Source organism: Phalacrocorax aristotelis, chromosome 10 (genome assembly GCF_949628215.1).
Source record: "Phalacrocorax aristotelis chromosome 10, bGulAri2.1, whole genome shotgun sequence".
In the NCBI taxonomy this organism is placed as follows: Eukaryota; Metazoa; Chordata; class Aves; order Suliformes; family Phalacrocoracidae; genus Phalacrocorax; species Phalacrocorax aristotelis.
This window is the reverse complement of record NC_134285.1, coordinates 12,516,895-12,536,146: the sequence shown is the minus strand read 5'-3', so window position 1 is coordinate 12,536,146 and position 19,252 is coordinate 12,516,895. Positions and strand designations below refer to the sequence as shown.

General features: G+C 41.1%; 1 protein-coding gene across 1 annotated transcript in view; it reads right to left on the bottom strand.

Annotated features, from left to right (window-relative positions):
• LOC142062933 (uncharacterized) overlaps positions 1 to 19,252 on the bottom strand; it is a 110,442-nt gene that overhangs the window by 82,349 nt on the left and 8,841 nt on the right. Inside the window, exons 9-14 of the mRNA XM_075106199.1 lie at positions 17,897 to 18,024; positions 11,049 to 11,152; positions 9,361 to 9,526; positions 7,711 to 7,893; positions 3,971 to 4,123; positions 1,048 to 1,192 (exon numbers count right to left, since the gene is read on the bottom strand). Coding sequence (XP_074962300.1) covers positions 1,048 to 1,192; positions 3,971 to 4,123; positions 7,711 to 7,893; positions 9,361 to 9,526; positions 11,049 to 11,152; positions 17,897 to 18,024 — 879 coding nt within the window. The remainder of the gene's footprint in view (positions 1 to 1,047; positions 1,193 to 3,970; positions 4,124 to 7,710; positions 7,894 to 9,360; positions 9,527 to 11,048; positions 11,153 to 17,896; positions 18,025 to 19,252) is intronic.

Below are 19,252 nucleotides of genomic sequence, written 5' to 3'. Positions count from 1 at the left end.
TTCAGCAGCTCCATCCCAGCAGAGGCATCGGCCACTGCTGGGGCAGACCCCTAGCTGGAGCTGCAGCCTTTGCTGTCGGACAAGTGCCTACCATTCTGCCTTGAGGGTCAGGTAGGATGAGTGCCCTTGACCTGGGCAGATGGTCACAGAACAGTGCCTAGCTGCTGGGTTATGTGTACTACAAGCATCCCACTCGGCCAGTGGAATGCCCCTCCTTTGAAGAGGTGCCCTCCCTGCACACCCTTCTGTGTCAACTGCTGCGCCATGCCCTGTTCACAGTGCACCGGGTCGTGGGTGTCGGGGATGGCTGTTGTTACTCCCGGCCCCACCCAGGCCTTGTCAGACACTCTCGTGAGAGCTGGAGGCTCCTGGTGTGTCTCTGCGCTCCCCTGGGGTTTCCCCATCTCAGGAAGCCCCCCTGTGCACCACGATACCCCACTCCCCTATGGAACACACTTGCACTGGAGCTGATCACCTCTGCAAGTGGGCATCAATATTAAAACCATATCAAAACTGATATAAAATAACTGCAAAAGGGTACAGTACCAAAGACAGACCATGGTAGTGAGTCCTTATAATAAATATTTGTATTACATCAAGGAAACAAATAGTAAATGTGGGATTTAGGAGCATTAAAAAGGTAATTAGGAAAACATTTACTTTATACCTTCAGCTTGCAATATTTTTTCTGCCACTTGCTTCTTTCTCAACTTAACAAAATGTAATTTGCAGTTATCCATTTGTATTTCCATTGCACTAAACATCAAAGGTGTTCCACACATCTCTTTCTCAAGAGCATTCACCTAATAAAATGTTGCCAGTAGAGGGAACTAATTCTATGAAGAGTCAACTCCTTACTATTACCAAAATAACAGTACCACAATTCCAATACAAAATGTGGCCATCATGCAAACAACCTATTAAAACAACCTACAAAGTAGTAAGATTAAATAAAAATTTATATAGGTTGGTACCATTGCATCTGTAAAGTAAATGTTACACTGAAGTATTAGAAATGTGTAAGACTTCAGTGGCTGCTTGACTAACCTTGACTGGATGTTTCTTTCATCAATGTCTTTTGTACTTCTTTAAGTAACTCTTCATGTGGACATTTCATTGCTATATAATAAGCAGCAATCCTTATTTCCACATCTTCACTGGTTGCTTGATACAGCTGGACTAATATAGCATTCTAAGAGGAAAAGATGAAAAGATAACCAAAAAAGAAAACGACAGTTATGATATTTACTCCCTTAAAACACCTCATGTATGCACTTTCAGGTACAACTGGGTTTTTCTTTCTGAAGGAGATAGCCATTGCTTTTGTACATGACAAAGTCACTTCATGCAGCATGTATACAAATGTATGTACATATTCTCTATACTACCTTATCTATAAATTTCCAGAACAAACTGTCATTATGACAGTTGTTTCATGAATCCTATATTGACTAATTTATACAGGACTGTCTGCAACACAGAGCCTTGCTCGCTAGCACTGCTGTGAATGACAGGTTTATTCCACCCACAGGGGAGAGCTGCTCTATTATATTTCACACACGTGCCACAGCTAATACACGTACAATAATGGCTACATTTTTATTAACAGGCTAATAAGATCATTACTTCTGGTCTCAGTCAAAGGGTAGGACTGTAACAATTTTATTCTGTTCAATACTTCCCCAGTATCAACAAATATGAGTTGTTTGGTGAACTTCCAGGAATTAAGACATTGGTGACTGATACCAGTAACATTTCTATTAGCATTTAACATGCCCAGTCCATCCACAGGGTGTCAGTTTAGCCATTCATTTGCTGGACAATGAGGGGGTGTATGACAACATATAGCCTTCATACTTTCAACAGGTCTAAGAAGCAACACTGAGCTTCCTAACTGCAGAACAAGCAGACTATGCAAATCCATGCCGTGATTAAATTTAAAAAGCCATGGAAAACGCTTCTCCAAGTGCAAGTCCACAGGTAACCTCTTGTTCTTCTGGAGCAGGATTGCCAGCTTTACCCAGGCTAGCACTCCTGGCTTTGTCATTCTTGTTAGTATCAACCTATTTGAGATAAACATGTTTTGTGTTTTCTTCTATTAAACCATTAACAAAATGTTCCAACTATGATGGTGTATTGTCAATTACAACAAGCTTCTCATGTTAATACATAGCATATCAGAGAACAATATAGTGGAACAGACTATAGAAAAATTCAGGTACTGTGGGTTTTCAGCCATAACCCACGCAGACATACCCCACCCAACTGAGGTAACTTTTTAAGAAGCCATAAGCATTACCTCAGTCACTGGATGTGTTACCTCAACTATAGCAAAGTGGATGTTCTTTCCAAGCTGCTCTCCATCATCTTTGAAAGGTATTGGAGAAAAGGAGAGGTGCCCAAGGACTGGAGGAAAGCAAATGTCACTCCAATCTTCTAAAAGGGCAAGAAGGAGGACCTGGGAAACTATAGGCCAGTCAGCCTCATCTCCGTCCCCAGCAAGGTGATGGAACCATTCATTCTGAAGGTCATCTCCAGGCATGTAGAGGACAAGAAGGTTATCAGAAACAGTCAACATGGATTCACCAAGGGAAGATCATGCTCGACCAACCTGATAGCCTTAAATAATGGTGTGGACTGGCTGGATAGATTAAGGGAGAGCAGTAGATGTTGTTTACTTTGACTTCAACAAGGCTTTTGACACTCTCTCTCATAATATCCTCATAGGTAAGTTTAAGAAGTGTGGGTTTGATGAAAGGACAATGAGGTGGGTTGACAACTGGCGGAACAACAGGGCTCAGAGGGTCGTGATCAATGGGGCAGAGTCTGGTTAGAGGCCCGTAACTTGCGGTGTTCCCCAGGGGTCTGTGCTGGGTCCAGTCCTGGTCAATATATTCATCAGTGATCTAGACGATGGGATAGAGCGTAACCTCAGCAAGTTCGCTGGTGGTACCAAGCTGGGAGGAGTGGCTGATATACCAGAAGGCTGTGCTGCCATCCAACGAGGCCTGCACAAGCTGGAGAGCTGGGCTGAGGGGAACCTGGTGAGATTCAACAAAAGCCAGTGCAAGGCCCTGCACCTGGGGAGGAACAACCCCAGGCACCAGCACAGGCTGGGGGTGACCTGCTGGACAGCAGCTCTGCTGAGAAGGACCCGGGAGTGCTGGTGGGCAGCAGGTTGACCCTGAGCCAGCCATGTGCCCTTGTGGCCAAGAAGGCCAACAATATCCCGGGTTGCATAAAAAGGAGTGTGGCCAGCAGGTCGAGAGAGGTTATCTTCCCCCTCTACTCTGCCCTAGTGAGACCACATTTGGAGTACTGTGTCCAGTTCTGGGCCCCCCAGGTTAAGAAGGACAGGGAACTGCTTGAGCAAGTCCAGCGGAGAGCTGTGAAGATGGTCAGGGGCTGGAGCACCTCCCTTATGAGGAAAGGCTGAGAGACCTGGGTTTGTTCAGCTTGGAGAAGAGAAGACTGAGGGGGGATTTCATCAATACCTATAAATATCTAAAGGGTGGGTGTCAGAATGGTGGGACCAGACTCTTTTTAGTGGTGCCCAATGACAGGACAAGGGGCAATGGGCACAAGTTGGAACACAGGAAGTTCCACCTCAACATGAGAAAAAACTTCTTTCCTGTGCGGGTGCCAGAGCAGTGGCACAGGCTGCCCAGGGAGGCTGTGAAGTCTCCTTCCCTGGAGACATTCAAACCCACCTGGATGCAGTTCTGTGCCCCCTGCTCTGGGTGTGCCTGCTCAAGCAGGGGGGTTGGACGAGATGATCTCCAGATGTCCCTTCCTACCCTCATCATTCTCTGAGTCCTACCAACCTCTCCAACAGCAAAGGAGCTCTTCTGGAAGACATGTTTACATTTGTTCCTTATTTGTTTACACATTTCATAAATATTTCTGAAACTGAAAACTCTGGGACAGCACCAGGAAGCCATCAGTCACCTGCTGGCAATAAATCACTTACCCTGACAGAACAGGGAACGCGCCTGAAGGCCTGGATAGCAGCTAGACGAATTTCAATTGGATTACTTTTCAGGGAAGCACATAAGCTCAAAACAGGAGCTAGCGAAGCTGCTGCCAGTCCCGCATTTCCAATGGCTTTTAACACCAGTTGCATCTGCAAATGCAAAACAAGGCAGTATAAAAAGCTCTCCACATGTTGTCAGTTGTACCTAAAATTTTATTGCATTAACATTTTCTGTGTAAAATTCTCTGTTTAAAATAATTGCTGATTATTTGGAGGGTTTAGTGCAGCCCCTGCTCTACCAGCTATACTCTGGCTTTAGGGTGAGGACAAGACTCATATGAACACGGGCAGCTGCTCTAATGCCATGTAGTACTTTTAAGTAAAATCTGGCTTAGACCTGATGGAATACAAAAGCATTTAAAAAAAGCTGCGTTACAATGGAAAAGCAGAAGTCATGGATTTGAGGTGCAGTAAAAGTTTTTCAAGAACTTCCATATTTTGTCCCTTTTGATCACAGACATTTTGGCCTTTTGGTGATTCAACACAGAGTACTGGACACAATAACAAATTTAAAATAATAATTTGTCAACAGATGCCATAATGTTACCAGTTTTCTTCACTAACCATACAGGAATCCTGTGCAACTTCAGAACCCAGAAAGCATGTTACTGCTGGCAATCAATGAATTTTTAATTACAAGCTCTGTATTAAAGTTTAGAGCCCAGGGACTTCAATGCAATATAGGGCCTCGTTTTCCTTTTACTGACAGTTCCCTAGAAAAAACTATACTGAAGCCGTGACAGTTAAAAAGTTAAAAAACCTTCCACAACTGTCTGGGTCAAAAACTCCATTCACTGTTGGTTTGAGGCCCCAGATGGGAGGTCTAGCCTATTGTGCTCTGCATATTCAGTAAAGTTGTCATAGTCAAAGATACCTCTCCCACCAGTCTGTACAATCACTCACTGCAACATGCTGCTGAGTTTCAAGAGGCTGCTCTTCATTCATCAGACAACTGTGTTTCAGCAGTAAGTTACAGAACAGTTTTCAAGAAGCTAATGAAACTTGGGCAGTCTTCCTCATTGTGTCCCTCTTCATCAGTTCCCTGTTCTGATTTACTACTCTATTGGCTAATTTTAATCAGATTCATGTAAGACAAAAAGGTTTTAAAAAAGTAAAGTTTTCATGAAAACAGGCAATTGGGTGGGTGTACTGATTTTGGCTGGGATGGAGCTAATTTTCTTCATAGCAGCCTGTGTAGTGCTGTGTTTTAGATCTGTGACCAAAACACCGCTGACAACGCAACAAAGTGTTAGCTATTGCTGAGCAGTGCTCGCACAGCGTCAAGGCTTTCTCTGTATCTTACTGCACCTGCCCAGCAAGTAGGTTGGGTGTGGGTAAGAGCCTGAGAGGGGACACAACCAGGACTGCTGACCTGAATTTACCAAAGAAATATTCCAAACCATATGGCATCGTTCTCAGCAATAAAACTGCGTGTGGAGGGAGAGGGGGTGGTTCCAAGGTATCCATTGCTCAGGAACTCGCTGGGCATCAGTCTACTGGTGGTGAACAATTGCTTTCACATCACTTTTGGGAGGTTTTATTATGGGCTTTGGAGTTTGTGGTGTTTTTTTTTCCCCTCACTTACTAAACATTCTTTATCTTGACCAATGAGTTTTCTCGGTTTTGCCCTTCCAATTCTCTCCCCCATCCCACTGCAAGGGGAGTGAGTGAGTGGCTGTGTGGTGCTTAGCTGCCTACCGGGGTTAACCCACCACAGTAGAGCCAAGAAATTAGTGTCCTTCTGCACAGAGAAAGATTGCAATATAAACTGAATAGGCATTTGCTTCATTTGGTCAACTGCTTGCAAATTGGCATGTATAGTCATCCAGTCCAGTGGCACAATCCTAACTTGGAACTACCCATATGACACTCTCCTTGCCCAGCTGGCAGCAAGGGATGTAAAGAGGAAGCAGGGTGTCGTGGTTTAGCCAGCAACTCTGCCCCACACAGTCACTTGCTCACTCCCTCACTGGTGAGATGGGGGAGAGAATCAGAAGGGTAAGGCTCTTGGGTTGAGATAAGAACAGTTTAATAATTAAAATAATTTAAAAAAAAACAATAACAAAAATGCAATGGAAAGGAAAACAATAAGAGGCGCAAAACCCGGGGCAGGGAGGGGGGAGGGGGATAAACCACCAAAACAAACCGCACGCAGTGCAGCCGCTCACCACCCGCCAACCCAACACCGCACCTTTCCAAGCTGCAAACTGCCCCCCTTAATATACTGGTCATGGTGTCACATGGTATGGAATGAACATCCCATTGGCCAGTCAGGGTCAGCTGCCCCGGCCGTGGCCCTGCCCTTCCCAGCCTCCTGCCCATGGCAGAGCGCGGGAAGCTGGAAAGGTAGCCGGCCCCCCATGGTGAAGAGAATTAACCCCTTCTCAGCCAAAACCAGCACACAGGGAGAGAGCAGATGTCAGGTATCCATACCAATCCCACTGATAATCTGCTAGCAACATTGAAATCAAAGCTTCTCTTGAAAATCCCACCCCACATCCATCTTTGGGAACTTAAATGACTGTTTTGATTTTTTTAAATACTTCTTTCTAAGAACTTAGTAGAGACCAGTGATGCACCTCTGAGAGACATGAGACCACTCACCAGCATGGCGATGCCTCTTTCTGATGGATAGCACAGACTTTTAAAGGATATGTCATCTATTCCAATGAGCGTAATGTATCCTCAAACCATGTAAAACATGCCAACTCTACCAAAATGAACTAGGTAATTTCATACAGCACATAGTAGGAAACTGAAAACATACGCAGAAACTAAGATTCTATGGCTAACAGGAAGACAAAAAAGTTCAGCAGTGGAATCTCTTTGGGGTTTTTTAATAAAACTTTTGTTCAAGGTTCCTAATACATAAAATCTGGGTTTTTAAGTTATTCCGTCAATAAATGGGATATGAATTATAAGTGAACGAACTGCTCACACTGAATGAAGAAAAATACAAATCCCATTAATTCAGCTTGCACATTGGAAAATTAAACAGACACAAAACATGAGATAAACTTAGCTCTTGGGATCTTACTGCTACCTGATATAGTGTCAGCAGTATCTCTATTTTCTAAGTGTGATAAGGAAGAACTGATTGTTTAAGTAGATAATCAAACAGAAGACTTAGAGATATTTCTTTAGTACTGAATGTCAATTAAAGATAAAAAGCCCCAGACCTGTGACAGAAACTACTCCTAACTCAAGATCACACACAGCAACTAAGAACGATTTCCCTCTCCTGTTAGTATCCCAATATCATGACTGACTTACAGCCAGTAACACTGTGACTCAGCAGAGCTTGTTAGCCAGCACTACCACAGCTAACACTAACCGGACATGAATTTGAGTCAACAAAGGAACAGGAAACTTCCATCAACATGCCATTTTACAGGGGACCGATGGGTGTTCTTCCATATCCCGAGTTATGAGGTTTGCTTCATCAGAAGACCCAAGACTTCCTTATCTAAATACACAGGAACACCCATGCTGATAGGTTGTACTTGTTGGGTTACAAAATTTTATCTGCCCATTCTACCAAAGAGAATTAATTTACAAAGCTTGAATTCATGGCTTTCTGGAAATCCACTGAATAGCATTATGATCTAGAACTTGTTTGATGAAAAAGGGAATAGAAAAGTAAAGCATTATATCATATGTTTCTACATCATTGATACCTGGCTGAGGCCTTCTGAATCTTGCACGGCACAGTTTCCTCCCAAAAAGTTCCCAAGAGTCCTCATCACACTCTGCACAGCACGTACATCATCACAGGAGTTGTAAGCTGAACAAAACCTGTGTAAGAGAGCAGTTACTCCTAAGAAGCAGCTCTGGCTTGCTCCTGGTGACTTCAGCAAAGGCTGTAAACAAGCACAAAAAGAACAGGGTATTTCAGAAAAGTCATTCTCATTATTACTGTAACACACAATAGAAAATAAATGGATCAAAATATTTACACACTAAAACTCCACCCCAACAATGCATATTTTCAAACAGCCCTTAAAGGATTCAAACAAACAAAAAAGAGCAACCCTGCAGAGATATAGTGGAAAATACTTCCACCTTCACATGTACGCATACAGAGTAAATTAGCATCAACGTGACATAGACCTTGGTTCTTTTCACAAGAAATCATGTCCTGCATGCTTAGGAATTAGTGTGAAAACAAATCTAAACTATTTTCCAGGACCTTCAAAATAGTAAGAGAAACTATGTACTAGTGAGGGTTTAAGTCCCACATCAATACTTAGCAAAAAGCACTGACAGCTCAGTAAGTCACGGGGAGTTTATCATTTTTAAAATGAAAATAAGTTTTTCCTGTCCCATAAACCTGCAAATTCCAAATTTCTGTATCCTCTGAAGCAAGCCTGCTACTGTTCAAAATCCCACTTCAACCAATGTTTGCAAAGCGCACGTGAACTCAGGATGAATTATTTCACACAGATGCTGTGGAAGGCCTGCCAGCAGTGAGAGCTGTTTTTTGTAATCCAGGTTGGAACCTCTATAATTGGGAACAGCAGGTTGTGAATATACTCCACAAGATTCTCCATGGCAGATCAATGGTTCATTAGCACACTAGCCAGGCAGGCATAACATTTTACTTAATTGAAAAATATTCTTAATTTAGGCTACAAGATTATTTATAATTTTACAACCTGGAACACTGCAGCTTCACAAAAGACATAGCAAATCCAACTTCAGACTCTAAGAGCATGACAGATTACGCTGTATAAACCCAGCAGAATAATAGATCTTTAAAGGAAAAATATACTATAAAATGGAGCTGGTATTACTCAGCATACAAGTAAAAAGGAAAAATATCAAAAGCTGCAGTAGTGCTGCATATACAAAGGACCAAAATGTCACCAGGTGCTAAATACAAACTTTGTAATGGACCAAACTGGAGAATAAAGCTCTCTATCTGAAGCAGGGGATAGCTGCAACAGCATCATTCTCCTCACACTGACCTGACCTTGAACCTCAAAAGTAATTAGCCCAAACTGGTCTCTGGAGTCCACAGGATAGTTCACTTTTTTTTTTCTTGTTGTTGGTTGGGTTTTTTTGTTTGGGGTTTGTTTTTTGGGGTTTGTTTGTTGGTTGGTTTTAAGTCTCTAGGCTACAAATGCAAATGAAGCTCAAGTGACCAAACACAATTGCATCCTCTTTTGGAATCAAGATTAAAATAGACAGTAGTTTCATCACCAAAATCACCTGGACAGTTAGAGTTTTTTATATATCTGTGAAAAAGACTATTACAGTAAAATACAAAAATTATAAGCCAGCTAGATTGATGATAAATTAAAGAAGAACGAACAACATCCACTCACAGCAAGAGATTCGATCATGCCCGAGGTGGGTTTAGGAATGAATGAAAATGACCAGAAGAAGTATTCCACTTTGTCTTCCTCAACTTCTCTGGAAGCTATAATTTCCTTCATTAGGACAACACACGCCTCTGTAGCACAAGATGGGAGAGCATCTATGAGTGGCTGCCTGAAACACAAGAAAAAAGTACAGCAAATCTAAAGTGACCAGAATACTCCAGAAACAAATAACAAACACATTGAAGTTGGGCTTCTTTCAAAATAAATAGAAGTCCACAGGCTTAGCAAATGCCAGATTCCATAAAAATCAACATTATTCTTTGTTTTAGTGACTTTACAGAAATATGCCTCAGCCAAGATGTGAACTGTATTGGTGTTTCAAGAACTGTGTGTAACCAGGCTTTTAAGAAAATACTTAGTTGCTTTCTCTGAAATGAAGCTAAAACATAACCCAAGTTTTACTTCTAAAGACTGAGGTACTTAGAGCACAGATTTTTTTATTAGGGTGGGTTTTTTCTTCATTTCACCAATAACAAATGAAAATATTAAAACTGAATTGACTAGCTTTTACTTCCTGTGCTTTTTTAGACCTTATCTAAGCGGAAAGGTTACACCAGCAAGACAATGAACATCCCAGCTCTTAAGACCCCTCTGTAAATATTCTGTACCTATCTCCTGTACTGGTGGATGGACACTTTTGCATTAACTAGGAAACAGTTAAATGGAACTGGGTAAAAGCACTTGCATCAGAGTAAGAGAGTAGTCTGCATGGGATTCTTTTTAGGCCCTAAAGTTAATGATGTTGTCCTGAGTAAAATTAGTCTAAAGTTAATATTGAAAGAGGCAGAGTAATTTAGATTACTTTTTAATATTTAAGTATAGTAACAAAACTATTTGTCAAAAGGTGAGAATAAACCTAAGCCAAAACAAATTTTGCCCCTTTTGCATGACAAAGTTTAAGATTTGTTACAAACCTAAAACCTGACATTAGATGAATTTCAAACAGGCTGATGACATTTTGTGCTGAAATCAAGTAGAAAAACTTGTTTCTTTTTTTACACTTTTCAGAATGTTGATTTCAGAGGGAGAAAACATTATATTGATTTTAATAATACTGGATTAGTATTTCTGAAAGTCTCAAAACATTGGATCAGAACTATTCCTGTCTGCAGAGAAGTGGGGGCCTTAATCTTTAAAGCTGCAGTTCAATAAACAGTATAAACCATCCTGAGATCAGGCTGCTGTTGAAAGGTGCGGCTCCATCACATCCATACTCGCAGCATAACGTTTGTCCCCTCTCCCAGATGAGACCTAACGGCACTGAAGGTACAGATCCAGGTAAACTTTTTCATAACAAGCAGCAGTAGACACTTAAAACCAGCAGCATTCATTTCCACCTAAGCAGTGACTCAAGTTTCCTGTTCACTTTGTTCCTGAAACAGGAAGTCTTCTGTGGGAATAGGCATTGGACCGGAAAGTCTATTTTGTACACAACGTTCATTCAGTAAGGAGACAATATCATCCCTCTTCCACACAAACAAGATCTGCAATAAACATTCTTCCTTCAAAGTGCTGCAAACTTAAATCCAACATTTGGGCATGGATTTAAAACGTTAATTTATTTTAAATATTTACAACACATTCCTTTCCTGTATGTATTTTTTTAAATGCAGTTACTGATGAGGCCTCACCAGTTGTCTTTGCATTTAAATGAAGATCTTTGCCATACTGCTTTTAAGGCCTCAAGAGAAAGATGTCGAAGCTCAAACACAAGAGTCATGAAAAGGTCTGCAGTCTGTAAGAGAGCACAACAAATTAATATTAAAGCTGTGCAGAAAACAGCTTTAGAGAACAGAGCACAACAATTGACTGGGTTATACTAGCGTTGCCACTGATTCACAATGTAATCTGAGAGTAAAACCTCCTCTCTTCCTGTGCCCCTGTCTTCCTTCCCTCCCTTGCTTTTCTCTTCAGGCTGTGAACATGTAAGGAGGAGGGCTTTCACTTAGGATGTCAGTCGGTCCCTGAAGCAACAGTGCTCAGTGACCTCTAAGCACACCACTAGCACACAAATGAATAATAAACCAATATGCAGCACAGCAGTCAAAATCCAGAAGAGAAGGCCATAATTTTTGCTGAGGTTGTAGAACAAGATCCTGATTTATGCCCAGAACCGCTGACACAGCCTCGACTCCAAATGAAACAATAGTCAAGCTAATTTTATATTAGTCTTAAGTTTATGAGAAAGATCATTTAACTGAAGTTTGGACAATGCCTAAAAGTTTTGCTGGAGTACCTCTGGTGCTGTGTGAAAATATCCCATCTTACTGGGTAAAAGGCCAAGCATAACTGCTCCTACCTTGACAGGCAGCACAGGATTAGTTAAAACTGAATAGAGTAGACTATTTCAGTTGGAAGGGACCAAGAAAGATCATCTAGTCCAACTGCCTAGCCACTTCAGGTTGACCAAAAGTTAAAAGTGTGTTATTAAGGACATTGTCCAAATGAGTCTTAGGGCATCGGACTGTAGTGGCAGAAGAGCTGTTCTCCCTGGCTAAGCTGAACTGCTATAACATACAGCAGCATTTTACCTGCAGTACATTACTACACACACTTTTCACTGTAAAGAAGTTCTAGCCCTTCATTCATAAACTGCCCCTTGCTCTTGTGGGCAAAACCAGAAAACCTGCTTTAGGGTTACTTAGTTTTTAAAAAAAGGAAAAAAACCAACCACAAAGTATTTTAATCTAGCTGTACAGTTGGAGGTGAATAGTTCTGCTTAACAATTTATTTGCATGTGCATGGCTGAAAGAAATTAAGAGCAATTCAGAGCTGACCCACACTTTTCTGTTAAGTGAAGTAGCTACTTGTACTAGACTTTACATTTAAAAAAACCACATCACTCCCACCCCCCACTTAACTTATATGACAGCATCAGTTTTCCTATTACCTGAAACAAATATTTTTCAGAAACCACTGTCTCGAGGTACTTTTGGATGTGTATTACATTACCAGCAATAATTTTTATTTTCTAAAATGGGATGCTGGAAATCAAATTAATCAAATATTAAATTGAACTGAATACATTATCAACAAGACAGAAGCCTTTCTATTTTTATGCAATACAAACCTTTCAGTGTCATCCTGACTCAAACCAGGCTCTGTATTACCTACCCAGTCTGTCCCCTGCTAAGAAAGAATGATATGTTCTCCTTTTTATCAGATTGTTTTCATTTGCACATACACTATTCATCACATTGTTATTTTGACCTCAGTAGAAGCTTTTGGAAAATGGTATTTTGAAGGCTAAATAGCATGTAGATGTGTTCCTCTGCAACATGATCCAAAGTTCCAGAAGGGAGATAGGTCTCATTACTTGAAAAATCAGCAAAATGTTAAAAACAGTAACTTTATGTTCATTTTAACCTGACTTTATAATGTACAAGTTTTAATCATGGTCTATGTCATACAGATTCACTTCAATTCTTTATTCACTTCAGACATGAAAGGCTTAGACATAGGACTACTGCTCTGGTTCCAAAGAAAACACTTTCTTCATGTAAAAATCATACAAACAAAGTCTAATTCCACTAAGTGACATTTCCAAAGGTCTGGGGAGAGACCTACTTTGACTTCCTGACCTTCCTTCCAGGAGCTGCTTCCAAAAGCAATGAAAAATTGGAATAACCCAGTGCCAGCATCTGATTTTAATTTGAGACTGCCAAGACATTTTCAGTAAAAAGAAGCTGTCTTGCAGTAAGAAGAGTAAAAAGCAGGAGTAATTTCTTACCATGTTGTTTGATAGGCTGAAGGAATAATTTTTCAGGTTCAATACAAACACTATTTATGTTTTTGTTCTTTTGGGACTTTTTTTCTTTTTACCAGTAATACACTAATTTCATCAAATTGAAATTTATTCTCCCACATGAAGCCCTACCTAGGCATTAATTCCAATAACATCTATAATTCCATAGTTAAAATTCAGTTAGATCCACGTGTATCCCATTCCCTTCTTTTCCACCATTACCTTTAAGGTCTATTTTAAAAAGAAATTACCAAACCCTGAACACTATGGAGCTAGTGAAACAGATTACATTTCATGGTCTATAAAATATTCAGGGAAGTGTATTTAATGAAGATCTTCGAAAGTATTTGTAAACCACAGGCCTTATGTGCATTTTACACATGCAAATAGACTACAGGCAGCCAGATTAGGGGAGCTGGGGAGCCTCACGGATATCATCACAAGGAGCTGTGTGTGCAGCTGCTGATGAGCTCAGGTGGCTCATCAGCTGGAGGCTGCAGCACAGTTCAAGATAAAATTTCCAGACTGATATATTTCCATGTGATATCATTTTAGACTGTAGACTGACTTCATTCTGCTTCCCACCTGCTGATTAAACAAGCTCCCATCTAATAACTCATTGCAAATTTTCGCGGAGAAACAGCTATTTTTACTTCCTAATAATAGAGCTTCAGAATTAACTGTCTGGTCAGGTGGGTTGTTTTTATTTCTTAAGGTAGGCTGCATTGAAATCAACTTGTCATATACACAATAACCTCATAGTAAATTCCTCTATTTGTAGTATTATAACAACAAACATGCAAATTTGGCTGCCATTCCCACCCCTATATGAAACATAAGGAAACCTGGCTTCTATTCTATATAGAAGCTTGCTTTTCCTTCTATCTGTCAACTTACGGTAGCTCTACTAAAAAAAACCAAAACAAACACCTCTCTGTAAGCATAAACTTGGTATAGTTTACATTGGAAGGTAAAGTAGGAGAATATTTCCAAATAAAAGTGTTTCTATTATGATATATACAAACACTTACCCTTTGAAAGCTCAACACCTTATTTGCTGCCAAGTAGAAACCGATGTAATCACAAGGGAGGTTACTTTGAAAACGTGTTCAGTTAACATCTTTGGTTTTGCCTACTAATTTATATTCTCAATGAAAGCGTGAGGCCTTCTCTCCAGTAAATTTAATATATCTCTTTGGAATTACGTAGCTGTCTCTTCTCCATACTTCTGGTTTTCAGCTGTCTAATTTCTTTTTTCAACTACACATATGTTAAGAACCAGTGATTTCCTTGAATTGAAGACCAAGCATGAAATCAGATGAAGGTGACACACTATTCTCCCTGAAGTCTACTGGTTGAACAGCTATGGCTGTCCTCTCCCTGCCATGGCACAACTTCCCTTCCTTCTGATCCTCATCAGTTCTTTCATATTTGATTTCTTACCTTGCCAGTTAACCTTCTCTCAGCCTCAATTTCAGGAAAGGCGTAATTGTGCCTGGTCATGGATCAGATTTAAGTGACCTAACAGGCCATTCCCAATACTACCTTCTAAGGCTTTCCAATTCACAGCAAAGACTTCTGTTCCTGGTAAAGTCATTATTACAGTCATGCAGCAAAAGAACAGTCAAAATTCAAAAAGCAAAATCACCGATGTAACTACAGTGTCTTAATTCATCTTGATAATCAGAACATCCTCTTTACCTGCAAAATATTCTGTTTTACTCCCTACACCCACAAGTTAGAAACATGTGAATCCTAACACCCAACTAGGTAGTAACTAGCAAGTAGAATGCCTTATGAGAAAATCAAATGGTGAGACCATGCCCTAAAGGTAAACTCTTTTGGGTCAGACCAGGGTACAGAAGTTGGGCAAAGTGAACCTGACATACCCTTGCCCACACTGCTTAATACATACACAGCCACATTCACCAGAGCTACTAATCCAGCATCAAATCCCAGACAGCCAAATGTAAATGCAGCCCCCAGGAAAATCTGTGTGACAGGCTTACTTCAACCCTCTCTCAAGTGAGGGTCCCTTCTCCCCATCCCTTTGACCATTCTTTGTTAGTATGCAGCTTGTTCACTTAATGGTCCATTAGCTAATCTACATCCACATTGAAATTCAATCTTATCTCATAATAGCATTAAAAAATTAAACAACAACTTTGCTTCCTTGGAAGTGACACAGTCTCCACCCCCATTTTCTCAACCCTTCACTGTTGGGGATTTTCCCTTCCATTTATTCTTGGATTTGTGTCATGAAAGAAATGCATTATCTCACCTCATTCAGAGTCAAACAATAAGGGGACAAACAAGCCATACATGCGTAACAGCAGAGCTGTCTCCCAAGCAACCATGGGGCATTCCCATAACTTCTTTCCTGTTCCTGGCCCAGGAAAGGATGGAACAGCCGATGGAACCGTGTGCTGGGACAGGCATATGATGAATAATTCACCTCTTTTTTAGGCAGTGGCACAGACAGCAGCCACTTGTGCTAATCTTAGTAATTTACAAAACAAATTTCCCACACATGAAGCCTGTGGGCCTATTCAAAGGCAGAAGTGACATCCCACTGTTACTGGGAAAAGTAATCTATCATTGTTTCAAAGACACTGAATTATGGGTGTTCAGAAGAAGGTAGGATTTAGAGAAAGATTCTCAGGTCCGCTGCAGTAATTTCTTTTTTCAACATTTTCCAAGTAGTATTTAGATCCTCCAGTCTGTTCTTAAGTGCCATTACATACTGCTGTTACAATGATAGACACATAGAACTATTATCGTACCCAAAGAGGCTGCTTTTATTCTACATTAGCAAGAACCATTATGTTTATGGCTCTTCTAGCTCTCTATAGCCCCAATCTCCCTAGCATGCAGCTAAAAAAGGTGGCAGAATTGCTTATAACTCAGAGAAAGTAACCTATCCCATATACCACCACCCAGAAAGGCACCCTGCTGCTTTCTCCTCAGCCCTGTGCTGAGGTGTTCATCAGGCAGTGATACCAGGTCAGACTCTGATCAACATTTAATAGGTTGGGACTAACTGCTAGGGTCGTAATTTGTCATAGCTGACTGAAGTTGCTCATTTCAGTTGTCGTGACTCTGATCCTTCTCCAGCCTATGCCTTTACCTTAAGTCTCACGCCACGTTACACAAACACCTACTTGTGCTCATTAATCACAGCTAAAGCTAAGAGAAAGGCGAATATACACAGTATATTAATTTCTAAACAGGCATCACTGGCCTGCAGAACTGTAATCTAGCAGTGCACTCACCTCCAGTGTCCATGAAGCCTGTGCTCCAACTCTCACTATCTGTGTCCCCTCCCAGGGGAGAGACAGGCAGAGCTTTTGTTTTGACATGGGACTTAACCCAGACAAAGGAAGGTGAAGTGCCTTCTCCTATGCTAGGTCTCAAGCTTTTTGTTAATGTCGCTTGTACCTACATGCATTTACAGGGGAGCTCACAGCCCTATTGCACAAGATATAATCTTGCTCCAAGGTACAAGCAATCTAAAAAGACGAGAACATCAGAGGACAGGGAATGTATCAGGAATGAGCTGACTAAACTCATCAGTAGCAAAATCATGGAGACACCAAGGCCCAGTTCAGTGCCTTCCCCATTAGACCATATTTGTTTTCTAGTAATGTTCTAACCATGAATGACGTAAACAAGAAGTGTGTTCTTCTATTTCCAAATTTACATTTTTTGCACATTGTTCTATATAAGAACTCCATTACTAGCAAGAACCACTCCATGTGAAGCACAGTGGGATATGAAGTGCCCTCTCTTTTAGATCATTGCCCTCAGTTCATCTCAGGTCAGCAATGATTAAACACTATCATCTGTTGATCCTTCTGTACTGTATGTTACGGGTGTTCTTGATAATGTCCAAATTTCACAGAAGATAGGGATCTTCATTTCAAAGACAGTGACAAATACTAACTGATCCAGCTGCTGCCAGTATCCACAAAAATTACAAGACCTGAGCGAGCTAAGGAGACAGATAGACCCTCAGCTAGAATGATAGCCATCATAGGAAAAAATTAAGCCACTGCATGTTCCATATGACCAGAATATTCCACACTATCTTAGCAACATTCAAGAATGAAAATGGTTTAAGTGAGAGGACATTCCCTCTGGACCCACACAGCATTCCCAGAAAACATGATGGTTATTACTAGAACTCATCAGAAGCACATGGAACCAGCCAGCCAAGATCCAGAGGCAAGGGTTTCATGTGCACAGTGTTTTGAGGAGATGAGGTGACAGAAGGACCACAGAACTCCAATAAACATGGATACAACAGCACTACCAGGGGCAGTATCCCACACTAAAGCTGTAGAAAAGGGGTTTTATAATTAAGCATCAAAACTATCAGTGATAACCCAAACCAGACACTTTGTTTGTTTGTTTTTTCCCCACAGCAAAACAAAAACCTGGAATATTTCCTTTCAGGGTAATTTAGAATACAGTTGAAAATTGCTTTTGCCCAATATTCAGGGGCCACATCACATCTTGACTCTTCTTTTCCGTTTGATTTATTGTTAATATAGGAAAATGATACTTCAAAGCATTTTACCTTTCTATAATTCGACATTAAAAAATTCCCCAAACAATGGAATGCTTCAGTGTTTCAAAATTGCTGCTCTCACAGTCACCTCTAGATAAGTGTAGGCTAAGTCTCAGACCACAAAGGGTCTTACAAGGAAATGGAGGTTATGTGTAAAAGCTTACCTCAAAACTCACACTATGTGCTAAGCAAAGCTTCCACACTAGTTCAGTCACTTCCCCTCCAGTGACTTCCCTCTCAGTGTGTTCCTTTTCATAGAGCATGCTGGTCACATACAGATTCTTGGAGTCCACTGGAAAGACATAAGGAAAAATCAGATATCTGGTGGTTGCTGGACATTTGCTATGGTTAGTCATAAATGCTAGGGGAAAGTTTCTCTCTCAGCCTTTATTTCTACATGTAAGACCCTCTCTAGTCTCAGTAAAGTCAAGGGATTAATATGAGTGCCTGCAGTCAGGTTGAATTTAAGAACACAACAGAATAAATGCCTAAAGACAAGTGTGACCTGAAAGACAGAGTCAGAGAAACAAGATAAAGAAGATACACATTGAAAAAGTCCCACTCTCCATCAGTATGCCTCTTACACTGGCCCTGCTACTTTACATTTACCACCCTTTCCAATTTAATCTAATCACTCTCATCTCCTGAAAACTCAACAGGAGTGCCAAGAAAAATAAATGGCTTGGCTCTTAACCTCTTCCCAAGGAAGAATCTTGTAATCTTATGTCGGCATAACTATAAACAGTGTCCTGGAAATTTGGATTTTGCTTTAAAAATCAATGAACTATTTAGAAGTAGAAAAAAAATACAGAATCCTTCTCAACATTTAGAGCTCGGTTTTAAAATCTTTCCTCAGGCAAGCTTCCCGTGTACTTCAATAGAATCATTCTCCGAAGGAGAAGCACACAGAGCAAAGAAGGAGCAAAAAATGAAACAGTTCTCAGACATGACATGTCGTTAGTTCCATCAGGACTTGCAGATATTTAGGCTCCATTTGTACACAAACTAAGGATTATAAAATCATAGAACCATAGAATGTCCTGAGCTGGAAGGGACCCACAAGGATCATCGAGTCCAACTCCTGTCCCTGCACAGGACAACCCCAAAATTCACACCATGTCTCTGAGGGCCTTGTCCAAGTGCTTCTTGAATATCAGCAGGCTTGGTGCCGTGACTGCCTCCCTGGGGAGCCTCTTCCAGTGCTCCACCACCCTCTGGGTGAAGAACCTTTTCCTAATACCCAACCTAAACCTCCCCTGGCACATCTTCCTGCCATTCCCTTGGCATTGGTCACCAGAGAGAAGAGATCAGCGCCTGCCCCTCCTCCTCCCCTTGTGAGGAAGCTGCAGACCGCGTTGAGGTCTGCCCTCACTCTCCTCCAGGCTTAGCAAACCAAATTACTTTAGCTGCTCCTTGCACGGCTTCCCCTCTAAACCTTTCACCAACTTCATGGTCCACAGACACAAGAAAGTTGATGGTCTGTGTACAAGGGCACTAGGTATGTAAAGGTAGTAAAAAAA